Raw genomic sequence first — 20,291 nt, 5'->3', positions numbered from 1 at the left:
GCGCAGCCGCCAGGCCAGAGGCTCAGAGAGCCTCTCGGGTCCTCGTCTGGCTGGTGGCGCCTGGCGCCAGGCCCCCCTCACCGTGTCTTCGGCTCCCCAGGGGCTGCTCAGAGCTGTGCCGGATCCCCATGGTGGAGTACAAGCTGGACAGCGAGGGCACCCCCTGCGAGTACAAGACCCCCTTCCGGAGGAACACCACGTGGCACCGCGTGCCCACTGCCGCCCTACAGCCTCTGCCCAGGGCCTCGCCCGTGCCCGGCACGCCCGACCGGCTGCAGTGCCAGCCGCTGCTCCCGCAGGCCCAGGCCGCCATCCCCCGCAGCACCTCCTTCGACCGCAAGCTGCCCGACGGCACCAGGTAAGGCCGGAGCGCTTTCTCCAGGACGGCCCTGGTCAGACCCGGCCAGCATCTCGGACTGCGGGCGGGGCTCTTTGTCCGGCTTTGTCGTCCGTCACCTTGTCCTGAGCAAGTTGCAGGCGGGGCTGGGCAGGCCGCAGGCTCAGTGCCTTGGACTTGCCCTGCTCCTGGCCCAGCGCTGGAGCTGCCAAGATGCGGTCTGCGCCCAGAGCCCACGCAGCAGGCCAGGCTGTCCCTCCCGTCCTGAGCCCCGGTCAGCCGGCACCCCGAGCCCTCTTGGGAAAGACACTGAGAAAGCACTGTGCGTGGCCTGCTGTTGAGCGTGAGCCCCGCTGTGTGACCAGCACAGGACCGCAGAGCCGGTGGCCAGCCCATCGTCGTGTGGGCGCTGGCGCGGTGCCCTCTGCCATGAGCGCACCTTGCATTTTCTCTCTCATTCTAAGCAGATTGAGTCTGACATGACTTTTCAGTGGGAGAATGCACTTGTTTTAGATCTAGAGCCAGGAGCGTTAGAAGCTGGTGAGCATTTGTGGATGTGCAGCGCGCTTAGCTTGTCCTAAGTGAACAAAACTGTGATTTCGGGCTGTTGTGCTAATTCACACTCCTTGTCTCTCGGCTCTCATGTGAGTTATGGGCCGCGGAGACAAAACAGCCGTCAGGCTCCGGTCCAGCCTGGAGCTGTGACCGTGGCTGCTGAGCCGGGTTGCTCGCCTGGTGTCCCCTGGGTCTGTTACTTGTCCCCTCCTGGCCTCCAGTTTCCTCCCCTGAAAATAAACTTAGTACCAACTGAGATCTCTCCAGGCGCTGTGAGGGTTGCTCGGTCGAAGCGTGTGAACGGCTTAGAGCCGTACCTGGCGCGCAGCGACCCTGTCCGAGAATGGATTAGTCGATAAGTGAAAACGTGGGCTCCCTCGGCTCCCTCCCGTTATTATTCCCGGAGCCAGTGCAGGAACAGGGTCCCTTTAGCTGGACACCGAGTCAGCTCGGCCCCGGGTCTCCGTGCTCAAAGGTCCACTGAGTTTATAAACCCCTCGTAGTCGAAGAAATGCACACAGGTAGCCCAGGTGCCTTGGCCCGGGGGCAGGGGGGGGACTTTGGCGGCGGAAGGGAGGGTCCTCAGAACCTCCCATAACAAGTAGAATTTAGTGGTCTGGGAAAAAAGCAGGAAGCGGGGCTCAGCAGCAAAACGGAAAGAAGTCAGCCGATCTTTCCTGGAATGATGCTGAAGTAGTAATGCGTGCGTGTGTGTGTGTGTGCATGGGTGCCACAATGATGACCAATGGCGTGATGACAATGGTAATGTATCTGTGTGTGGCGTGTGAAACAATGGCGTGCATGTGTATGCGTGTGAGCATGCGTATGTGTGCGTGTGCGCATGTGTGTGTTGCACTCCACAGACACTCAGCGCCCCATTAATGATTCCAGTCTCCCTTTCAGAAGCTCGCCCAGCAACCAGTCATCCTCCAGCGACCCAGGACCCGGTGGGAGCGGACCTTGGAGACCGCACGTGGGACACGACGGGTACGTCCAGGTCCCCTCGCTGGCCTGGGGGGCTGGCGCGGTGACGTGTGCGGAAGTGTGGCCATGTGCTCTCCGTTCCCAGGGCCAATGTGGGGTGTAAAGGTGCCAGGTGGCTCCGATGGATCGCCCTCTGGGCCACAAAGCTCCCCATTCCACGTGGGGACTGCTCGTCTGTCCCCGTCCTGAGCTTGTCTGTTTTCCTCTGTGATAAGGGACATGTGGACTGTGGGAATCACGGGCTGGGGCTCCGGGCTGTGCTCTGGGACCTCCCCTCACCTAAACCGCTGACGGGGAGTCAGTTCACAGCCGCTCCTGCAAGTGCTTTTCCTCTGAGTCACAGGAGGCGGGTTCAGCCCCCACGCCTTCTCCTGCCTCCTGCGTCACAGTATGTGTGCCGGGGTCCAGGTGCCTGCAGCCCAGGCGGGGCCCAAGGACCCGGGGGCACAGATATGCTGGGCTGGCCCATAAGCTAAGTCGGGGGTCACACACTTTGGGGATGAAGCGGTCGTATACTCCCAGCAGCAATGTCCCATGTGTGGCTTTGCTACCAAGTGTCACCTCTGCCGTTGGAAGGAGCTGGCTGCACAGAGTTAGCCTAGAGAGTGGCCGGTCTGAGGGGAGCCTCCAGCGGAAGAGACGCTCCCTGTGACCGACAGAAACGTCTCTCCCTGGAGCCTCTTCCTCCGATCTGGGCTCTGAAGTGCAGGTGCTGGGCCTTGGTGGCCTGGGGGGCCCGGGCTTCCCGCCCCGGGTAACGGGAGGGATTTCCAAAGAGACCATTCCTGGCTTTTCCTGCAAACCGGGATCTGTAGGTTGGATTCTGCGACTAAGGATCACTTTGGAATGTAAATTTCCTGAGACTTATTTCTTTTGCAAGGTTATACTGTCATATTTTGGGTGTTCGTAAAACAAAGCCTACCTAGAGCCGACCAGTTTGATTGTCTTTTCTTTAAAATGTTTAATATTAAGACATCTCAGCGGCGTGTGTTCTGGGCACGAGGGGGAAAGACGCGAACGCAGTGAGCTCCTCCTCAGCTCGTCAGGGACAAGTGGCCCGTCCCTGGGCAGCCCTTTCCCATCGTGGCGTCATTGGCCCCCCTCCAGACCCCGGGGGAGCTGGACCCCCAGTTGCGGATGCTCGAAGCCTGTGGCTGGGCCGGGCCGACAGACCCCGCTTCCAGCCAGAGGGCGACTGCTCATTAGGGCGTCCCCCGGGGGCCCACGTGGGAGCCAGTGCACACGGGACGTGCTGGCGGGCAGCGTGGGGCCGAGGCCGGGCTCAGCTCTGTGTTCTTCCCAGGTGCCAGTCGCCCCTGCTGCTCGAGCTCCAGGGTCCCGGCCCGCGGGACTGCGAAGGGGCCCGGGAGCGGGAGGACGGCGCGGACGGAAGCAGAGCCCCGGGTAAGTGGCGCGTGCCCCGCGCGAGGCCGCCCAACGCCCCTCCCTGCCGCCCCCTCCCTGTCCCGGCCCGGCCCGCGCGCCTTCACGCCTGCGCCCCGCACATTTTGCTGGGTGCCGCGTCCACTCATCCCCCGGTGTCGTGGCCCGGCCGCGGGTGTTCCGCCTACACTGTGGCACGTCCACTGGCGAGACCAGAAGGCCCCAGAGCCACATCCTGTTTATTTTTACCAAACCACTTGTTCTTCGGTGAATACTGGGAATTAAATAGCTTTTCTCTTTGTGTGGCAGAAACCAGATGGCCCGGCGCGTCCTCCAAAGTCTTGAATTCCTACAAGGAAAGGGCCTTGCAGAAGGACAGGAGCTGTAAGGACTCTCCCAGCAAGCTTTCCCACGTGAGTCCTTGCTTCACAAACCAGTCGCTCCGCGAAGGGCTTTTCTCACCTCAAGGCAAGGGTCACTCAGCGAATGAACCGGGAAAGCCACCATCACGTCCTCGGCCTCTTGATCCTTGAAATCCTGGCGTGATAGTTACTAAGTCACGTGCCCGTTTTTAATCCGTTACTATTTATCCACCGCGGGCACCGCAGGAGCGGAAACCGAAGCACTGTGTGGCGGGCCCCCCGCGGTGGATGGACGGGCACGTGGACTCTTCCTGACAGCCCTGGAGGGGGACCGCTCAGGTGTCTGTTGCTCAGTGAAACAGAAGTTTCATTTAAATGTGAAAACGTGACTTGTTGGTTGTAGCCGAGGAAGACCAACATTTCCGCGTAGTTCACGTTTTAAATTCGCAGGTGAAGAAACTTTATGAGTTGTGTCTTTCCTCCTCCGTCACGTGTCATTGGTGAGCTTTACAGCTGAGTGTTAGCGACACAGGTGACATTGCTTCCTAGGTGTCCGGACCTTGCCCTGAGCCCGCTCTACAGTATCTGTTTAATTCCACCTCTGCAGCTCTCCGAAGCGGGTGTAAGCGCAGGGGGGCGGGGTGGGAGTGGGCTTGAGACTGTCCTGTCCGGTTCAAAGGTCAAGGGCGTTCGCTGCAGGTCCGATAGGACTGAATGAAAGAGAAGGCCCGACCACTTTGGAAGATCAGGGCGTGCCTTGTTCTCGTGATCCACGGCCCCTTCGCCGCGTTCCAGGTCTTGTCAGTGTCCCCAGGCCGTGACACATCCGCCAGACGGGGACTCCTAGTCTTCTCAGGGCCCCCAAAGCACGCCTGTTGGCAGAGCCCCATCTCGTCAGCCCCTGGGCTCCCGGGGACGGCTCGCCCAGGCTGCCATGGTACAGCGTGCGTCACACAGATGATTTCACTGGGGCCACACATCAGTCCCCACATGAATCGTGTGAGCTCAGTCACGCAAGCACAGAGAGGTGCTAAGTGACAGTCAGCGTCCTTCCACCGTGTTGCAAATCGGCTCTTCTGCCCCAAACCCAGGGCTGGCACTATAATTTGTCAGAGGAGCATTTTCTCGATAAAAGGCTGCTTTGTTCATTTCCGTGTGCTTTCTCAGCTTTAACCCTCACGGGTTTTCTTCCGGTGGGTGACACTGGGACAACACTTTGTGCTTCATGGGCAAATAATTGAACAAAGACTCGAAGAGATGCCCATTTAACTTAAGATGAATCACAGGAGGAATTAGGAATCGGGGACTTCAGCATGAAACCAGGATATTTTTTACAAGTAAATTCTACCACTGGCTCAGGTGGAGGGTGACGGGGAAGGGCTCGGGGGAGCGGCCCTAGGCTGTAGCTTTGCGAGTCAGCGAGAATGATCGTCTCATAAAGGGGCAAAGGACAGGACACTCGCGTCCCGACCCCACGGTACAGCGAGTATCACAGCCCGCGAGTCATGCGCCGCGTGTCCCAGGGCACACAGGTTTACGCCGACTCCTGTCCCTTAAACGTCACGTCAAAAAAACGGCGTATGTAGGTTCCGCAGAAAGTCTTTGGCTACAAATGCTACCCGTCACCCGAGGCGGCGGGGGAAATGGTGCTGATCGGCCAGCTCTGCGCAGGGCCACCACCCTCCAGTCGTAAACACGCGGTGTCTGCGAAGTGCGTGGGAGCGGAGCGCGGGGACCGCGCGTGCCGTGCGGGCTCGTCGAGGCTTTTCCGTGTGTCTGTCTCTCCCCCAGATCGGAGACAAGAGCTGCTCCAGCCACTCCAGCAGCACCACGCTGTCCAGCAGCGCCTCTGGCAGCAGCGAGGACAAGCACTTCGGGTCCGGGGACCTGATGGACCCCGAGCTGCTGGGCCTGGCCTGCGTGAAGGGGGCCTCCACCGACAGCGGCATCGACACGGCGCCGTGCCTGGCGCCCGCGCACCTGCTGGGCGGCCGGGCCCTGATCCACAGCCGGGCCGAGCAGTGGGCGGACGCCGGCGACCTCGCGGGGCCCGACGACGAGCAGGCGAAGCTGTTCGCGGTCCACGGCTACGCGCCCGCCCTCGCTGCCAGTGGTGCCGCCGACGGGAGCCTGGGCGACCTCAGTGAGATCTCCTCGCATTCCAGGTAGGTGCCGCCTGCTGCCGCCTCCTGGGCGCCCCGCGCCTGCCGGGGGTGGCGGGGGCCTGCGCACAGGAGGCGGGCTGTCACTCGTCCCTTCAGCGGCCTGGCTTGTCTCCTTGTGGAGTTTGCACTCGAATGTCACGTGTGATTTTATTTTCTTTTCTCTTAAAATTTGAGGGACAGCTAATTACATATTAATTGTTCTTAGACCACTCATCTCCCCTAGTTCTGTCCGTGGTCCGTAAATTGTTAGGGGATGTAGCGGCCAGCTGGACAGTCCTCCGGAGTTTGGGGGTGGCCTCTGCGCTGTCTGCGCGTGGCCCCAGCGATACAGGCGCGCGCCCGGCTCTGTCCCTGTGGCCTCTTGCGAGACGAGAGGCCTGAGGCAGATGGAAAAGGGTGGATTAAAAAGCGCAAAGCGGTCATTACAAAACAGGAGACCGTGAAGCACGGCCGGGGATACAGTCCGTCACATCGTCGGGGCTGTGCATAGTGCCAGGTGGGGACCAGGACTAATCGTGAGGGTCCCTTCGTCCGTTACGTAGACGTCTACACCACGCTGTGCACCGAAACTAATACGAAGTAACGTCAAGTGCCAACTGTAATGGAAAAGGGACCCAAGGCCTTCCGTGCAGCAGTGACAGTGTGTGCGGACCGGCGGCTCCATTTCTAAAGCACGAAGACGAGCCGAATCCACCCGAATGACGCTGTAGCTGTCACCGTTTGATACGTAGCGATGAGCAGATCTGAACTCCTGTTCGACGCCAGGCTGTGCAGTGATTTTGAAACGCGTAGTTTGTGATTCCTGCCTTCGGAAATGAGGCAGAGAAACGCGTTGGTTCCGGTCCGGCCGTGGCGGGATGTCCTGCTGCTACCAGCTGCCGCAGGCATCATCCTCGCATCCGAGCCTTTCCTGACCCAGGACCCTCCCAGTCCTGGGGACAGTCAGGCGACCCGGACAGTCGGGAGGACCGTGGCGGGAGCAGGTCTGAGCGCTGGTGCTCACGCAGCGGCCACGCGACAGCCCCTGTGCCCTGGCTCTCCCTGTCACGGAGGCCGAGGCCACTGCTCGCCCGGACCTTGTCCCCACCTCAGGCAACCAGTGAGGGGCGGACGTCACTGTCTGAGCGTGCAGCCGCGACGGGCGGGCCGGCATCAGTCGGCCAGCACCAGAGCAGCGGGACCGCGTACCCCGGCCGACGTGCGTGGCACTTGCTGTGCCCTCTTGGTCGGGGCAGAGGGGTGTCCAGGCGGCGTTTTCGTTTCGGCAGGATGTCACTGTGCTCGTTGAGAAGCTCTGAACGCCTGCGTCACGGGCGTTGCCTCGCTGCCTGGTCCCGCGGTGACACCAGCATCGGTGTCTTAGCATGTTTGGCACTCGGGGGCTTTTGTCACAAGCTAAAACTCCACACTGACCGGTTCACGCAGGAAGGCAGCATGGTGGCTCACGTAACCGAAGAGGTCAGAAGTGCCGAGCCAGCAGCAGCTCAGACGACGACACCCAAGGCCGGGGCCCTCCGTCCTGGGCTCCGCGTGGCAGCCCCGAGATCCAGTCACTGTCCCGTCGGTTGAAAATGGCCTGGTCACTATGTCCCTGTGTCACGGCCTCCGCGCTCATGCTCCTCTGCAGCCCTGCAGAAGCTCCCTTCAGAAGACACCCCACTCCCAGCTGCTCGTCCTTAACCACGGTGACGGGGGTGCCACTGTTTAAGGCAGGTGGGACCCGGGGCCAGGCCCCGCACGCCATGCGGCTGAAGGCTCGTGAAGAACGCTGCTTCCCCAGGAGAAAACCGGATGTCCCTTCAGCAGAAGGGGCAGCAGACACCGGGGGAGGAAGCCTCGGGCGCAGGGGTCGTTTTTAAATAGAAGCTCCTACTAGTTTTTATCAGTTCTCTTTAGTTATTCGACGTACAATACGTTTAGTAATAAATACCCGAAAGAACATACGCGTTCTGAGTGACTTGAGTTACCTGAGTTGTTCCCTCTGTAATTTCAGGGACAATTGAAATTGGCCGTACTCTAAAAACCGTCTTGAGGTTTTATGACCTCGTTCCGTCTCGTTCAGAGTTCAGGAGGTTTGTAAAGCAGCCGACTCCGTGGCACCTCGGCAGAGAGCTGTGACCTTGAGCTGCGGTCAAGGGACGTTTCTCTGGGTGCTGTCGTTGATCGTCGATAAGCAGAAGTGGGTGCGGCTGTGGGGCTCTGAGGCCCGTTCTTGAGCGCGCTGGCCGTTCACTGTCCGGCGGTTCACACCGTTAGGAAGGGCGTAAACCTGCCGGTGGGCTTTCCGACGGGCCGGACGCCGTGGAGGCGCCACGCGGAGTGAGCGGGCCCTTTGTCACCCGGCTGTCTCTTCCTTGCAGTTCTGAGTTGACGGTGACTTTGAGGCCACATTTTAGAGCGTCCGTTTAAGCGTGGTGCCCATCTTCCTGGTAGCTCCCCCCGACGGGGTGCAGCCCCCGGAGACCAGGCGCCCGGCCCGAGTCGGACGCCGCCCCTGCCCCGCTCCACGCGGTCCCGCTCGCTCGCGGGACCGGGGCCAACACGGCTGTGACGCGGTGACACGCCAGCCCTGCCCGCACTGCAGCGTTTGTCTCTTTTTCTCCCCAGCGGCTCCCGCCACACGGGAAGCCCTTTGCCTCACTGTCCCAAAGGCACCGGCTCCCTGGACACGTCCACAGTCTACATCGTGGCTCACAGCAGCGGCCCCCCGGGCCCCGGCTCTGTGTCCAAGCCCTACCACAGACAGGGGCCAGCGAACAAGTATGTCATCGGCTGGAAGAAGTCGGAAGGCAGCCCGCCGCCCGAGGAGCCCGACGTGGCCGAGTGTCGGGGGTAAGGTGGCGGCGGGGCGCCCCGGGTAGCCTGGCATGTCGCGGGGTTGGCGGAGCGAACGTCTTTGACCGTTGCATATAAAATGAGAGGAAACCCGTTTTGGGCTCTGAGATTCAAGCAGCTGCCTGCGTAGGGAGGCCGAGGCGGTGGCTCGCGACGCAGTGACTGCGGAGCCTGACTCAGCCAGTTCGGGACACTTGGGGTCCCAGAGTCCGTGCGCGTTTTTTAAAATGGCCGCGTAAGCGGCGTCAGAAAAGAACAGGCACCTGCCCACTGTCACGTGCCTGTGATCACCGCCTCGGCCTCGGCTTCAGTGGGGGCAGCGAGGGAGGCCTGTTCTGTATCCGTTTGAGAAAAGACAAGAGAAGAAATACTGATAACTTATTACACGTGTGAAAACTCTCTCGTTCGTCTTTGACGAGACAAGAATTCACATTCCGAGATTACGAAAGCAAGGCCGGTCAGAGCCGTTCAGCTGTTGGTTTGCTTCATTTTTGAAGGACAGCATGAAAAACAAAGCTCTCACGCACTAAATCCTGAGGCCGCTGTGTTCTTCTGTGTCCGCGTGTTCTGACAGCGTCACCGGGCGCGGGGTCCCTGGGGGTGCCCGGGGACGCGGTTTTCAGAGGACTCTAGATTTTAAGCTTGGTTAATGAACCAGCACCCCTTTTGTCCCTTAAAAAACGATTCCCCCGCTTAGCTGTGGCTAAGCAGTGACATTGCCTTCCAAGCGAAAAATCATTTTCATCTAACACTGAACATGGAATCTTTTTGTTAAAAAAAAATCATGTCAGTAATTGCAAGTGAGCTGTTTAGAAAGTAATTTTACAGAGATAACTACGCTTTTTGTCATAAATGCAAATGTTCTCACGACGACGTTGGTTTTTCTGTCTAACAGAGCCTTCTGTGTGCTTCGCAGAAATTCATCCCAGGCTTTTTATTTTCTGTGAAATAGTCGTGGAAGCGTTTTGCACATCGGTGTAAGCACTGTGTTTCAGTGGAGGGCTCCCCTGAAGAGTCAGGAAAAGGGGTCGGTGGCCCATTTAGACATTTTCCACTCAGGAGCCCCCCGCCCCCCCGAGAGTGTGCACTTTAATACACTGGTTCACGACACGGACTTTCATTGGGGCGGGGGGGCGGTGTCAGGAGGTGTGAGAAGGAGGTGTGCACCCCTGGGGCGCAGTTACTTCTCTCGGCACACGAGGTTAGTGCTGGGGTTCACACCCGGGCTCCCAGCCGCAGGCCAGGCCCCTTCGCTGTGCGGGCTCAGCCGGCAGGCGCGGCAGGCACCCCGGCCTTTCCCAGCCAAGCGAAATGCATCTAAGACCAGAGACGCCGTTGAACGTGTGCGGGGGGCGCCGTGCAGACTGCGCCAGCTGCGCTGGAAATTCTGGCAAAACAGCGTTTGCCGAACCACTGAAAGATGCACTGAGATCAGCCGAGTGCGTGGTGTTTGTACCACTGAGGGTTCGAGAATCCGCGCCTCACCGAACACAAAGTGCGACGGCGGCAGCGTCCCCCGGCAGGGCCCCCGAAGTCTTTTCGAAGCGCGTGCTGGAGCCCTCGTTGATGGCTTTAGCCGATGGCGCAGCCCCACGTCTGAAACGCAGCAGCTGACGACGGCGGCGCGTGCGCTCACCGGGTGACCTGAGCGGGTGCCGCGCTGCGTCGCGGTTGGTCCGGTTCCATCCTCAGCGGGTCTCCGGGCGCGTCCCTCAGCCATGGTCGTCACCGTCACCGGGCTGTGCGTCCCCTGGGAAAGCCGGGCCCGCTCTCGGGAGCGCTGGCCTGAGGCAGGACAGAGCTCGGCATTGCTGACGGTGTGCCCGCGAGCAGGTGCCGCCCGGCGCCGACGGGACATGCTGCTGTCCCAGAGCGTCCTGTGAGGCCCCGGCCCGCGGTGTCTCCGTGGTCACCACGCCAGAAACTCAGGTTCCACCTCGCCTCCCGCCGGACGCTTCGGTCCCGCGGGGCCTCCCTCCTCGGTGGCCGTCACCGTGTTCCGTGCCCGCGGCCTCGGTTCCGCCACCCAGTCCTGCCATCTCAGCCCGGCTTCCCGTCGCCCTCCAGCGCCACCGTCCGCGTCCGTCGTCGGGCCGGAGGGGTTCTGTCTCTCGCGCGCGTGTTCAGGGCTCGTTTGCGTCCCTGTCTGTGGTCTTCCTGAACTTCAGCATCCTCGGGGCGACAGCTGAGCGTGGCACGTCTAGTCCTTCCGATTTGCCCCGTGCCTGCTCCCTGCCCCCGCCCCGCCACCGATACCCCTGCGCTTGCAGTGGCTCTGCGTCTCCTGCCCAGGTGAGCGTCCGCCTCAGGCCCCTCCATCCCTGTGGCTCCCTCGGCCCGACGGCCCCTCCTGAGCTTCCGGGCCCAGCTTCTGAGGCCACCGCCACCTCTGACCGAGCCCTGTGACCTCCCACGTGCTGGTCGTCCCTGTCCCGACACAGCCCCAGACCGGGGTCCCCCCGGGAGCCGCCGTCCTGCCCTCTGCTCCTCGTGAATGCCTCGGAGTAGACGTGGAGCATATTTATTAACGTGCCATTTCACAGCTTGAGTAAAATTGCCGATTTACCAGAAAAGGCTAGCGATTTTTATCCAAACACGTAAACTAGAAGGGCATGTTTTAATGGTAGCTGCAGCTGACCCTTGAACCATGTGGGTTCGAACTGCGCAGGCCACCCACACGCCGGCGCTTCCATCTTATAAGTAGGTGACAAACTTACTGTGTCGATCAATACACACAGCACTGTAATTTACCTTACTGTGGTTTTTAACATTTTTTTCTCTAGCTTACTTCGTTGTAAGAATGTAGTATACAACGCAAACAACACACAAAATAGGAGTTTACCCACCGCCGTGCCGTCAGTAAGCTCCGGTCAGCAGGCGGCTGCTAGTAGTTACGTTTTGGGGGAGTCAGAGATACCCGAGGGGTTTTCGATTGTGCGGGGTAGGCGCTCTAAGCCCTGCGTCGTTCGGGGTCACCTGCACAGGTATTGAATCTTTAGCCAAGGGGTTCTTGGTGGGACCTGGAGTTCCCTCCCCGACGTGTCTCCCAAAGCGGATGGGCCTGAGCGCCTGGCGCCCAGCTCTGCCTCTGTCGCCCGCCGGCCACAGCGACAACGCGGCCGCTCACGACCCGCCGTGCCTCGCGAACGTCCGGATGCTCAGATGGCGTTTCCGAAGCGAACCTTTCAAAGATGACTCCCCACTTTTCTCCATGGAAGAGAGCTGAAAACAGTAATTCAGCTAGACGGCCTTTTGTTGTCCATAAATACATTTTTATATCCTGATAATTAAGGGAGACAGCTGCTTTATTTATCCAAACAGCTTTGCGAAATTGCTCATAACAAAACGTGCTTGGCACACGCCTGAACTGATTCCTCTTCCACCCCAGGCTCCCTTGGGGGCCTCTCTCTCCCTCCCTCTGTGGTGTCGGGGTGCGATGCGGGCTGTGGCTGGCTGTCCGGCCACCGAGGAAGGTTCCCTCAGAGGACCGAGGGTGATCTCTGATGAATTACCGGAACCGTTTTCTGACACGGATTAGGAAAGGAAAAACCACGGCCTCGTTTTAGAAGCCGGCTGTCTTTTTTCGCCCCCAGGGCTTTGGGGATCTGATTTGGTTTTGAATTATTCAGAAAGGTAACTTTGCAATTGAGCTCATTCGACCTGGGGCGGCCGCAGCGAACCGACGTGACGGTTGAGACGTGCGTGTGTGCGTGCGGCGCTTGAAACTGGCCGCAGACTTTCACCCCTGACACGACAGGCACTTGACCGACGGGGCTGACCGCTCCTCCCGTTCGTTCCGACAGGCTGTACGGCGAGATGGAGCTCCTGTCCGCGGCGAGCCAGCGTCAGCCGGGGGCGGTAGACGCCGTCGCAGAAACGCCACACGTTCTGTCCAAGGACGACTTTGTGGACCTGATGCTTCCCGACAGCCCCGTGGTGGAGGAGGGGAGAAGGAAGGTCGGTGGCTTTGGGGGGGCTTCGAAGTTTCTAGAAGCACTGCAGCAAAGTCCAAAGGGACTGAGGTCCCCGGGTCCTCCTGTCTGAGTCTTGCATCATGACCCGGCCCGCAGTGCCGTGCACGGCTGGCGTGTTCAGCGTTTATTGTCAGCAAGCAGGGCAAGCCCAGGGGTGGGGTGGGGGTCAGGGTGGCCCGAGGGAGCCGGGGCGGGCGCGCGGGCCTGGCCCCGAGTTCCGGCACCAGTGGCAGTCCGCTACGTGACTTTGTGCAGGTGACCTGACCTCTCAAAAGGAGACGTGATCCGTGTGCTGCGGAGTAGGCGGGGCGCGGCGGGCCTCCTGTGGGCCTGGGCCTAGCAGGCGGCCAGGAGGCGTAGCTGTAGGGTGCCCAGCCCGGCCGTCGCTGCAGCTCCCGGCCCCTGCCCCTTCCTCCATGTCACCCTGTCCCAGGACTGGGCAGGGGTCGGACGGTCCTCTGCCCGAGCGTCCGCGGGACGGAGCCGGGGTGCGCAGCATCTCGGGGGAAAGGCCGTCGCAGCCTGACACGCCGCCCCCGTGCCCGAGGCCCGCCCGCGCCCACAGCGTCCAGGCCAGGGTCGGTCACTCGTCTCTGTTAGTTTTAGCTTCGTTGTGACGTCAGTCTCTTAAACCGCTGTGTTAAATGTGTACGGTGATTTAGCCGGATCTCCTTTTGCAAATAACTGAGGCCCCAAATGGTGAAACGTGAAGTCTTCATAAATATGGTGGAACCTAGATTTTCTCTCTTCTAATCCAGGGCTCCCCCACCCCACCCCCAAAAAAAACCCAGCTTCACCGTATCAGCTGTGAGCAGGGCGAGCCCCAGGCCCCGCGCCTCTGCCTTCCCTGTAGCGAGCGGTCCTGGAGCGAGCCCGTGGCACTCTCCAGTGACACAGCCAGACACCGCCGCGGAGCTGCTCTCCGCCGGGCCTGTGGTCTCGTTGGGAAGGGCCTGCTGGTGACCTGAGGGCAGCGCCCGAGGAGCAGGCGGTCGGAACGAGTCCTCTGAACCCGTGGCACGTCCCGTGGGTCGTGCGAACGAGCCGGGGCTGCTGTCCACGAGTGCAGAAAGCTCTTCCTTGAATGGGATTGAATTTCTCCTTGGCGTGTGTGCTTTGTTTTCCTCCTGAGACAGATCACCTCCTTTTCACGGTGTAAATTTGACTCTGTATCCGCACACACCCCAGTTCTCATTCATCCGTTGGACAGACGACAGCATGGAAGGAACACACACGATAGAAATATTTTCTGCGGTCTCGTCACAAACGTGAATAGCCGTTTCCGTATCCGTTTGCTGCAAACATTCTGGCTTTTACTATTTGTGTGGAAGGAATGAGGTTCAGTTTGCAGCAGCCGTTGAAATTCAAATTTACCTAACGTTCCTTGAGCCTTCACGACTCGCCTCCTTGGATGCATCTTCCCCCGTCTGTGACTGAACACGGCGTTTAATGGTCCCTCTAAATGCGGTTATGAGCAGTTACTGTAATTGGCTGTTCGCAGTCGTGGCAGGCTTGCTTCCGTGAGTGCTCCTTCAGAGTAGGCAATAGTACTTTACGTGACTGATTCCATTTTTCTTGACCTGTTTGTAGGGCCTAGAAAGCGACAGCGTTCAAAATAGTTTTATTATTAGAACTGATCGAACCTCCTGTGCAGTCGATCAGTACCGGTCACATAATGTTAAGATGCAGTCATTGTCAAATTAATACAAGGCCGCAGGACGCGTGATTTGTGTCACTGGCGAAGCGGGAGCAGCCACTGCTGTAGGGACGTGGAGGGGCCCAGAACGTTCCAGAACATTCCGGAGCGCACGCCTCATTCATGGCGACACGTCACGGACGGCACAGGAGAAAGCTTTCACGGCCACCGCGGGCGCCAAAGCCCTGCGCCGTGCTCGGTGCCTGCAGACCAGGGTCGCAGCCCCGAGCCCGCAAACGCCTGCGGGGACCCGCGGGGACCTGCGGAGTCCCCAGGCCCCTGACGCCTCTCTTCCCCCCGCCCGCTCTGACCCACAGTGCTCCTTCCACGGGGACCTGTCCCCACGGCGCGTGCTGTGCCGCACGCTGTCTGACGAGAGCGTGTGCAGCCACCGCAGGGGCGCCTCGGCCTTCGGCTCCCGGAGCTCCGTGCTGGACCAGGCGCTGCCCGGCGACACGCTGTTCAGCTCCACGCCGCTCAGCTCCACACCGCCGCACCACAGCTCGCTGCCACCGCGGCCCCACGCGCCCGGCCCGGGCGGCCTGCGCGGTGAGTGGGGCTCCCGGGGGGCGGGGGGACTTGTCTTTCGAAATACGGTAAAAGCCCCCAGAGTAGACGTTTTTTACAAGGTAGGCAACACTGCCAATTTTGAAGAAAATGAGAAAACCCACGTTAAATATGTTTTTGTCAGGGAAGATAGCGACCTTCGTGCCGTATCTCAGCTCTTACATCCGTAAGAAAGAAAGTCTAAGACCCCATAAGCAGCGCCAGCCCGAGGCGCCGGCGGGCAGGTCCCTGCCACAGCCAGCAGGGAGGAGCCTGTCCCTCCCCTTCGGTCTCCTCTCCCAGGCCACCGCCAGGGTCGCGTGCGAGGTGGCGGTGGACGTCAGGGCCTGGGCCTGGCTTCCCCTCAGGCCGGGCGTCCCCCTGCATGTCACTGGGTCCTCTGGGTCACGTTTACTCCATTTTACTAGTCACAGGCGGTGTAGGTCCTTTCGAGATGTTATTCCTTAAAATCCTGAAATCTCTGATTTTCACTTGTCAGTTCCTCATTAACATGTCAGTGTTCGACGATGATTTTTTTTTAAAACACGAGCGCTATTTCCTTTTTTCACAGTTGATTTCGATTTCTATTATACAGAAGGAATGAGGATTTAGTCAGAAGTATATTCATTGTCAGGGCTTTCTTTAATTTTCATCAAAGAAAGCATTCTCTTTAAAACCAATTTGAACTCCATAATATACGTGGAGGTGCCAAGCGGAATAAAATACAAGTTCTAATGACATTTCTAACATTCAATCAGAAACGAACCTGTCTCACAAAATTCTTAATCTAATCCTTTAAGTGACGTAACATCCTGCCTATCATGAAAGGTCCCTTTGCCTAAATTGAACCTTTAAACTCCTTGAAACCCAAATGACAGGTCACACAGATATGATCTAACGCCGACTAGGAATGCTTTTCCCTTCCTTGTAAATAGGCAACTTTAATGTCCTCGTCAAAGCTTTTGTAAAACCGATAAAACTTTTCTTGCAAAGGTTATTTTTTCGTTTAAAATGCTCGAAACGTGCCGGGAAGTCTGTGGCGCAGAAATTACCTGTGGTTCCCACACGCTGCCCTTCATTCGCTTCCTTGTGAGGGAAATGCCTTTTTTTTAGCTTCGCTCTATTTTTAATAAGCTTTTTTTAGAGCAGTGCAGGTTCACAGCGAAATTTAGCCGAAAGCACAGATGCCACGTACCCCTGCGCCCCTGTGCCCAGCGCAGACTCTCTGGGCCTGCGCTGACACAGCGCTGACCCCGACGTCCACAGCTTACGTTCTGTTCACTCCCGGTGGGGGACATGAAAGGTCTGGACAGGTGTGCAATGACACGTCGTCACCGTTGCGGGGCCACCCGGAGTATTTCATTCCCCGAGACTTCCCCTGTGCTCCCCCAGTTCCTCCCTCCCTCCCCTTTAGCCCTCAGTCACCCCTTATTTTTCCGCCGTTCCATAGTTTGGCCTCTTCCCGGATTTCATGTGGTTGGACTCACAGAGCATGGAGCCTCCTCAGATGGGCTCTCAGCAAAGCAGCCCCTGTGAGAGTCACAGAGCAAGTGATTTGCAAGTGACCGAAGGTCCCTGTGCTCCCTTAGCTTTCTGCCTGCGGGGCGAACCTTGAACTCCTGGTTTAAGACCTTCGGGGAGCTGGGAGGGGCCCAGACTCCGCTCTGCAGGGCCTCCCTGGGCCTCAGAGAGGCTGGCGGGACCCGAGGGACACCGCGAGGGCTCGCTGCGCCCCTTCCCGGCTCCCGCTGGGGCTCTGCCGCTCCCACACGCCGCTTGTCCTGCCCTCGGCAAGGACAGAGCACGTGACACACGGGACGCGCGGGCGTGGCGGTTGTGTCACCGAGGACGGACGGGACGGCGCGTAGAGGGTGTCGGGGGTGGCGTTGACAAAATGCCGCCAGGCTCCCTTCACAACGGGGTCGGGACTCGCGTGGCGCAGGGTCGCCACACGTGAGCACAGCAGCGGTGAAACGGAGACCTCCGGCCGGCGTGGCCGTGACTTCGAGGTCAGCCGAGAGCTGCACGGGAGGGCCGAGCGTCTCGGGCCGGATTACAGACGCTCTCGGTCCCGACGCCAGCACCTCACAGCCACCCGACAGGATGCGGGGACAAAAATGACAGGTGCATTTAGCTAATTGCGGCCCTTACTTCACTTAATTGCGGGCTCAGACAGCCAGGTGGTCATTATTTTGATTGGTCTAATTAGTCAGATGTGTTCGCACGCAGCTGCACCAAGGTTCCGGGCCGCCCCAGAAAAGGCGCGTTGGGGGAAGGCGTGGACGGACGCCTTTTGAAAATGTGTCCCCAGATGCATGATGAGCTCTTAACAACTGGTATTAATGACGTAGACCCATCGGGTCCTGCGATGAGATTTAGAGACACGAGGACCATGGAGCGTCCGTGCGGGACGGGGGAGCCAGTGGCCGAGCCGTCTCACTCCGCCCCCGAAGCAGTCTGGCCGCCGTTGCCACGCACAGCTCGTAAAATAGTGTCCCCCTCGCTTTCTCGTTCGCTAATAACGAGACAAAGGCGGTCTTCCCGCGTCTCTGTAATAAACTGGGGTTCCACGCAGCTGGAATTTGTGGCGCTCAGCTCAGAGGAGCGTTCACGCGCTTTGTAAAACTGCGCCAAACCCGCGCACAGTAGGAGCTTGTGACTCTTTCAAAGGGGGAGGTCACCCCTGAAGAAGGCAGGACTGGTCCTGCGCCCAGCCCCGCCCGGCGGCCGTCCTCAGGAGAGGGCTGCCTGGAAGGAGCCTCTGAGCTGAGGCTCCGGGCGCCATGCCCGCCACCTCTCACCGTTTCTCCGGCGCTGTGCTTTGGGTGACTGCGTTGTCGTGTCCCCTTTGGGGGGGCAGGAGGTCTTTTGACAGGATGTTCCCTCGGCCCCTTCAGGGGACCGGCCGGTGCCCCGTGCTGCAGCCCAACTGACGCTGGTTCTGTCCCATTTAGGTGAGTTCTGGTTCTCCGACGGGTCCTTGTCGGACAAATCCAAGTGCGCAGACCCTGGCCTGATGCCCCTGCCGGACGCGGGCACAGGGCTGGACTGGTCCCACCTGGTGGACGCCGCGCGGGCGTTTGAAGGTAAGGACGCAGCCTCTGGGTGGGGGCCCTTGGGGACCGTCCGGCGGATGCAGGGAGGGCCCAAGCCGGACAAAGGACGCCCCCTGGGGAGACCGCGTCCTTTCGGGACGCGGGTACAGGACCCGCCTCGAGTCCCTGCGGCCCGGGCAAGCTGCTCTCCCTCCGCTTTCGTACCGGAAACCAGAGGGGAACGTTTAGGACGCAGGTCGCACCCTTCCTCGCGGCGTAGTGCGGGGACACGGGAGGGGGGCCCTTCAGACACCCAGCTGCCCGGCCGGGAGCCCGCCCGTCTGGGCCCAGCGTTCCCTGTCGGTGGTCAGTGAGGGTGGCCGGGCCGGCCGGCCACCGCTTCTGCTGCTGGGACGTTAGACGCCCGGAGCTGCCCCCGTCGCAGCCCGCAGGTGAAGGCGGGCGGGGGAGGTGCCCACTGGCTGGCGTGCTCGGCCTCACCGTGGAGGGTGGGCAGCCAGGGACCTGGGTGGTGACTCTGCCACCTGCAGCGATCACAGCTGCTCCTGGGTGACGCAGGCCTGACACAGGAGGACGGTCACTTCACCAGGCCCTGTCCGCGGGCCTCCTGCGCGTCCCCACAGGGAGGTGCCAGAGCCCCCTGAGCAACTCCCCCTCTCCCCCGCTACCCTGTCCTCACCTCCTCAGTCTCTGGTCGCTCGGCCCCATCACCTGTGACGTCCAGGCTTTGGGAAACAAACCCAGGTTCTCTCCAGGGCATCAGGCTGCCGGGGCGGGTCGGGGGGAAGGGCTGTGCATGGACGGCCCCTCTCCCACAGCCTCACTTCTGCTGGGGGGGCCTGGGCCAGGGAGAGGGGTCGCCATTGTGCACTTAGTCCCGACACGGGGGACATTCGGCTCCGGCGACGGCACAGGGAGGCTCAGTCGGTCAGGGGGACACTCCTGCAGAACAAGCAGGCTCTAGCGGTCCCTTCCTGGCGGGGTGGCACTGCTTTACAGAGTCCTTGCTCCCTGGGGAAGCCCCGGAATGCCCAGCCTGCCTTCTCCGACACCGCCCAAGTCGCTTCCGAAACGGAGACGCCCCAGGCCCGGGCTCACCTTTCCTCGCTCCCGGCGCTGGCCTGGAGCGGCCCGGCCCCCGGGGGGCCACAAGCAATGTCCCCGCCTCTGTCCAGAGCCACCGGGCAGCAGGCAGCAGCGTCCTCTGTGGCGCGTTCTTCGCACCCCTGTTCCGCGGCCCCCAGCGGAACGTGCGAACGTCCGTCCGTCCCCGGCAGCACAAATGCCTGCACGGTGCCTGCCACCCGTCGTCACGCGTCGTCTCTCCGTTAGGTGAAGCGGTCCCCAGGGAGGGCCGCTCGTTCTGTGCGTCTCGTCTGTATCAGGCACGGGGCTGGGGGTCAGTGAGAAGCGCCGGTTTAGAGGAGCAGGCGGGTCTCGGAGCGTCCGACGCACAGCCTGGGTTTGACCTCCGAGGTCCTGTCGCATCTTGTGCTCGTTTTTCAGGTTTAAACGATCTTCAGCAGCTTATCTCTGTACCCCCCTCGTCTGTGTCTTTGCTCGGGTCCCTTCCCCCCTTCAGAATAAAATCGCTGCTGCGAAGCGGGTCTTTTCGGGGGGCTGGGGGCCAGTGGAGCGCACGGCAGTGGCTGGATTCGGTCCTGGGATTCGGGTCGTAGCCGCTGCCCCACTGCTGGGGTGCGGGCCCGTGCACAAGCCGCGTGACTGCCCTGATGTGCGGCTGGGCGCCAGCACCGAACGGTCCCCACGGTCCCCGAGGCACCGGCCCGCCCGCACTGGGCCTCAGTCTCCCCGTCCACGAGACGAAGGCCGTCTCCAGGCCCCCCGCCCGGCACCGTCAGCCCCAGCCCCGCAGTTCCGCCCGTCAGAGGGTGTTCGTGGCCGCAGTCAGCGTGGTGGGCGTCGGCCCCTCAGCCGGAGGACAGAGAAGCATGACGCGGAAAGTCGCCGGCCAGACAGAAGGGCTGGCGTGCTGTCTGCCAGGGCCAAGGACTCTAGTTAGCTGGCCTTCCTGAAGTCTCCAGACCACGTTTACAGAAAATGTAGACAGAGCCGATGTCACGTTCAGATTCTCAGTAGTCTTCCATGCTGCTCTCCAGGGTAGCATGACCGCTCGGGACAGCGGCTCAGGAGCATCCAGTTGGGAATTGGCGGTCCAGATCTGCGGCCGATCAGGCTCTCCGCACCGGTGTCGATGCCACTGTCGCTGGGGTCGGCGTGGGGGTGACTGGGTGTGATCAGTCGCCTTCACACTTGCAAAAGAAACGTCTTTGCCTGGATGACCTGGCTGCCCTACCCATGAAGTGATCTTTCTGTACCTGTTCTGTTCCCAAAGCCATCCTGAGCTGGACATAACATCACAGAAGGAAGGGACAGT

At 60.4% G+C, this 20,291-nt stretch overlaps 1 protein-coding gene across 10 annotated transcripts in view; it reads left to right on the top strand.

The window, feature by feature from the left end:
• Positions 1-20,291, top strand: part of SIPA1L2 (signal induced proliferation associated 1 like 2) — a 155,865-nt gene that overhangs the window by 123,983 nt on the left and 11,591 nt on the right. For 5 of the 10 annotated variants that reach the window (XM_039850380.1, XM_039850381.1, XM_039850382.1 and 2 more), the window contains 9 exons: positions 101-358; positions 1,784-1,879; positions 3,180-3,280; positions 3,569-3,672; positions 5,413-5,786; positions 8,394-8,618; positions 12,425-12,578; positions 14,609-14,840; positions 17,792-17,923. In XM_039850380.1, the coding sequence (XP_039706314.1) occupies positions 101-358; positions 1,784-1,879; positions 3,180-3,280; positions 3,569-3,672; positions 5,413-5,786; positions 8,394-8,618; positions 12,425-12,578; positions 14,609-14,840; positions 17,792-17,923 (1,676 nt within the window). The remainder of the gene's footprint in view (positions 1-100; positions 359-1,783; positions 1,880-3,179; positions 3,281-3,568; positions 3,673-5,412; positions 5,787-8,393; positions 8,619-12,424; positions 12,579-14,608; positions 14,841-17,791; positions 17,924-20,291) is intronic. The other 5 variants (XM_039850387.1, XM_039850383.1, XR_005650167.1 and 2 more) reach the window with 3 other exon arrangements.

This window comes from Pteropus medius, unplaced genomic scaffold (assembly GCF_902729225.1).
Source record: "Pteropus medius unplaced genomic scaffold, Ma_sr-lr_union100, whole genome shotgun sequence".
Lineage (NCBI taxonomy): Eukaryota > Metazoa > Chordata > Mammalia > Chiroptera > Pteropodidae > Pteropus > Pteropus medius.
Note: the sequence above shows the minus strand (reverse complement) of the source record. Positions and strands in the feature narration are given on the sequence as shown.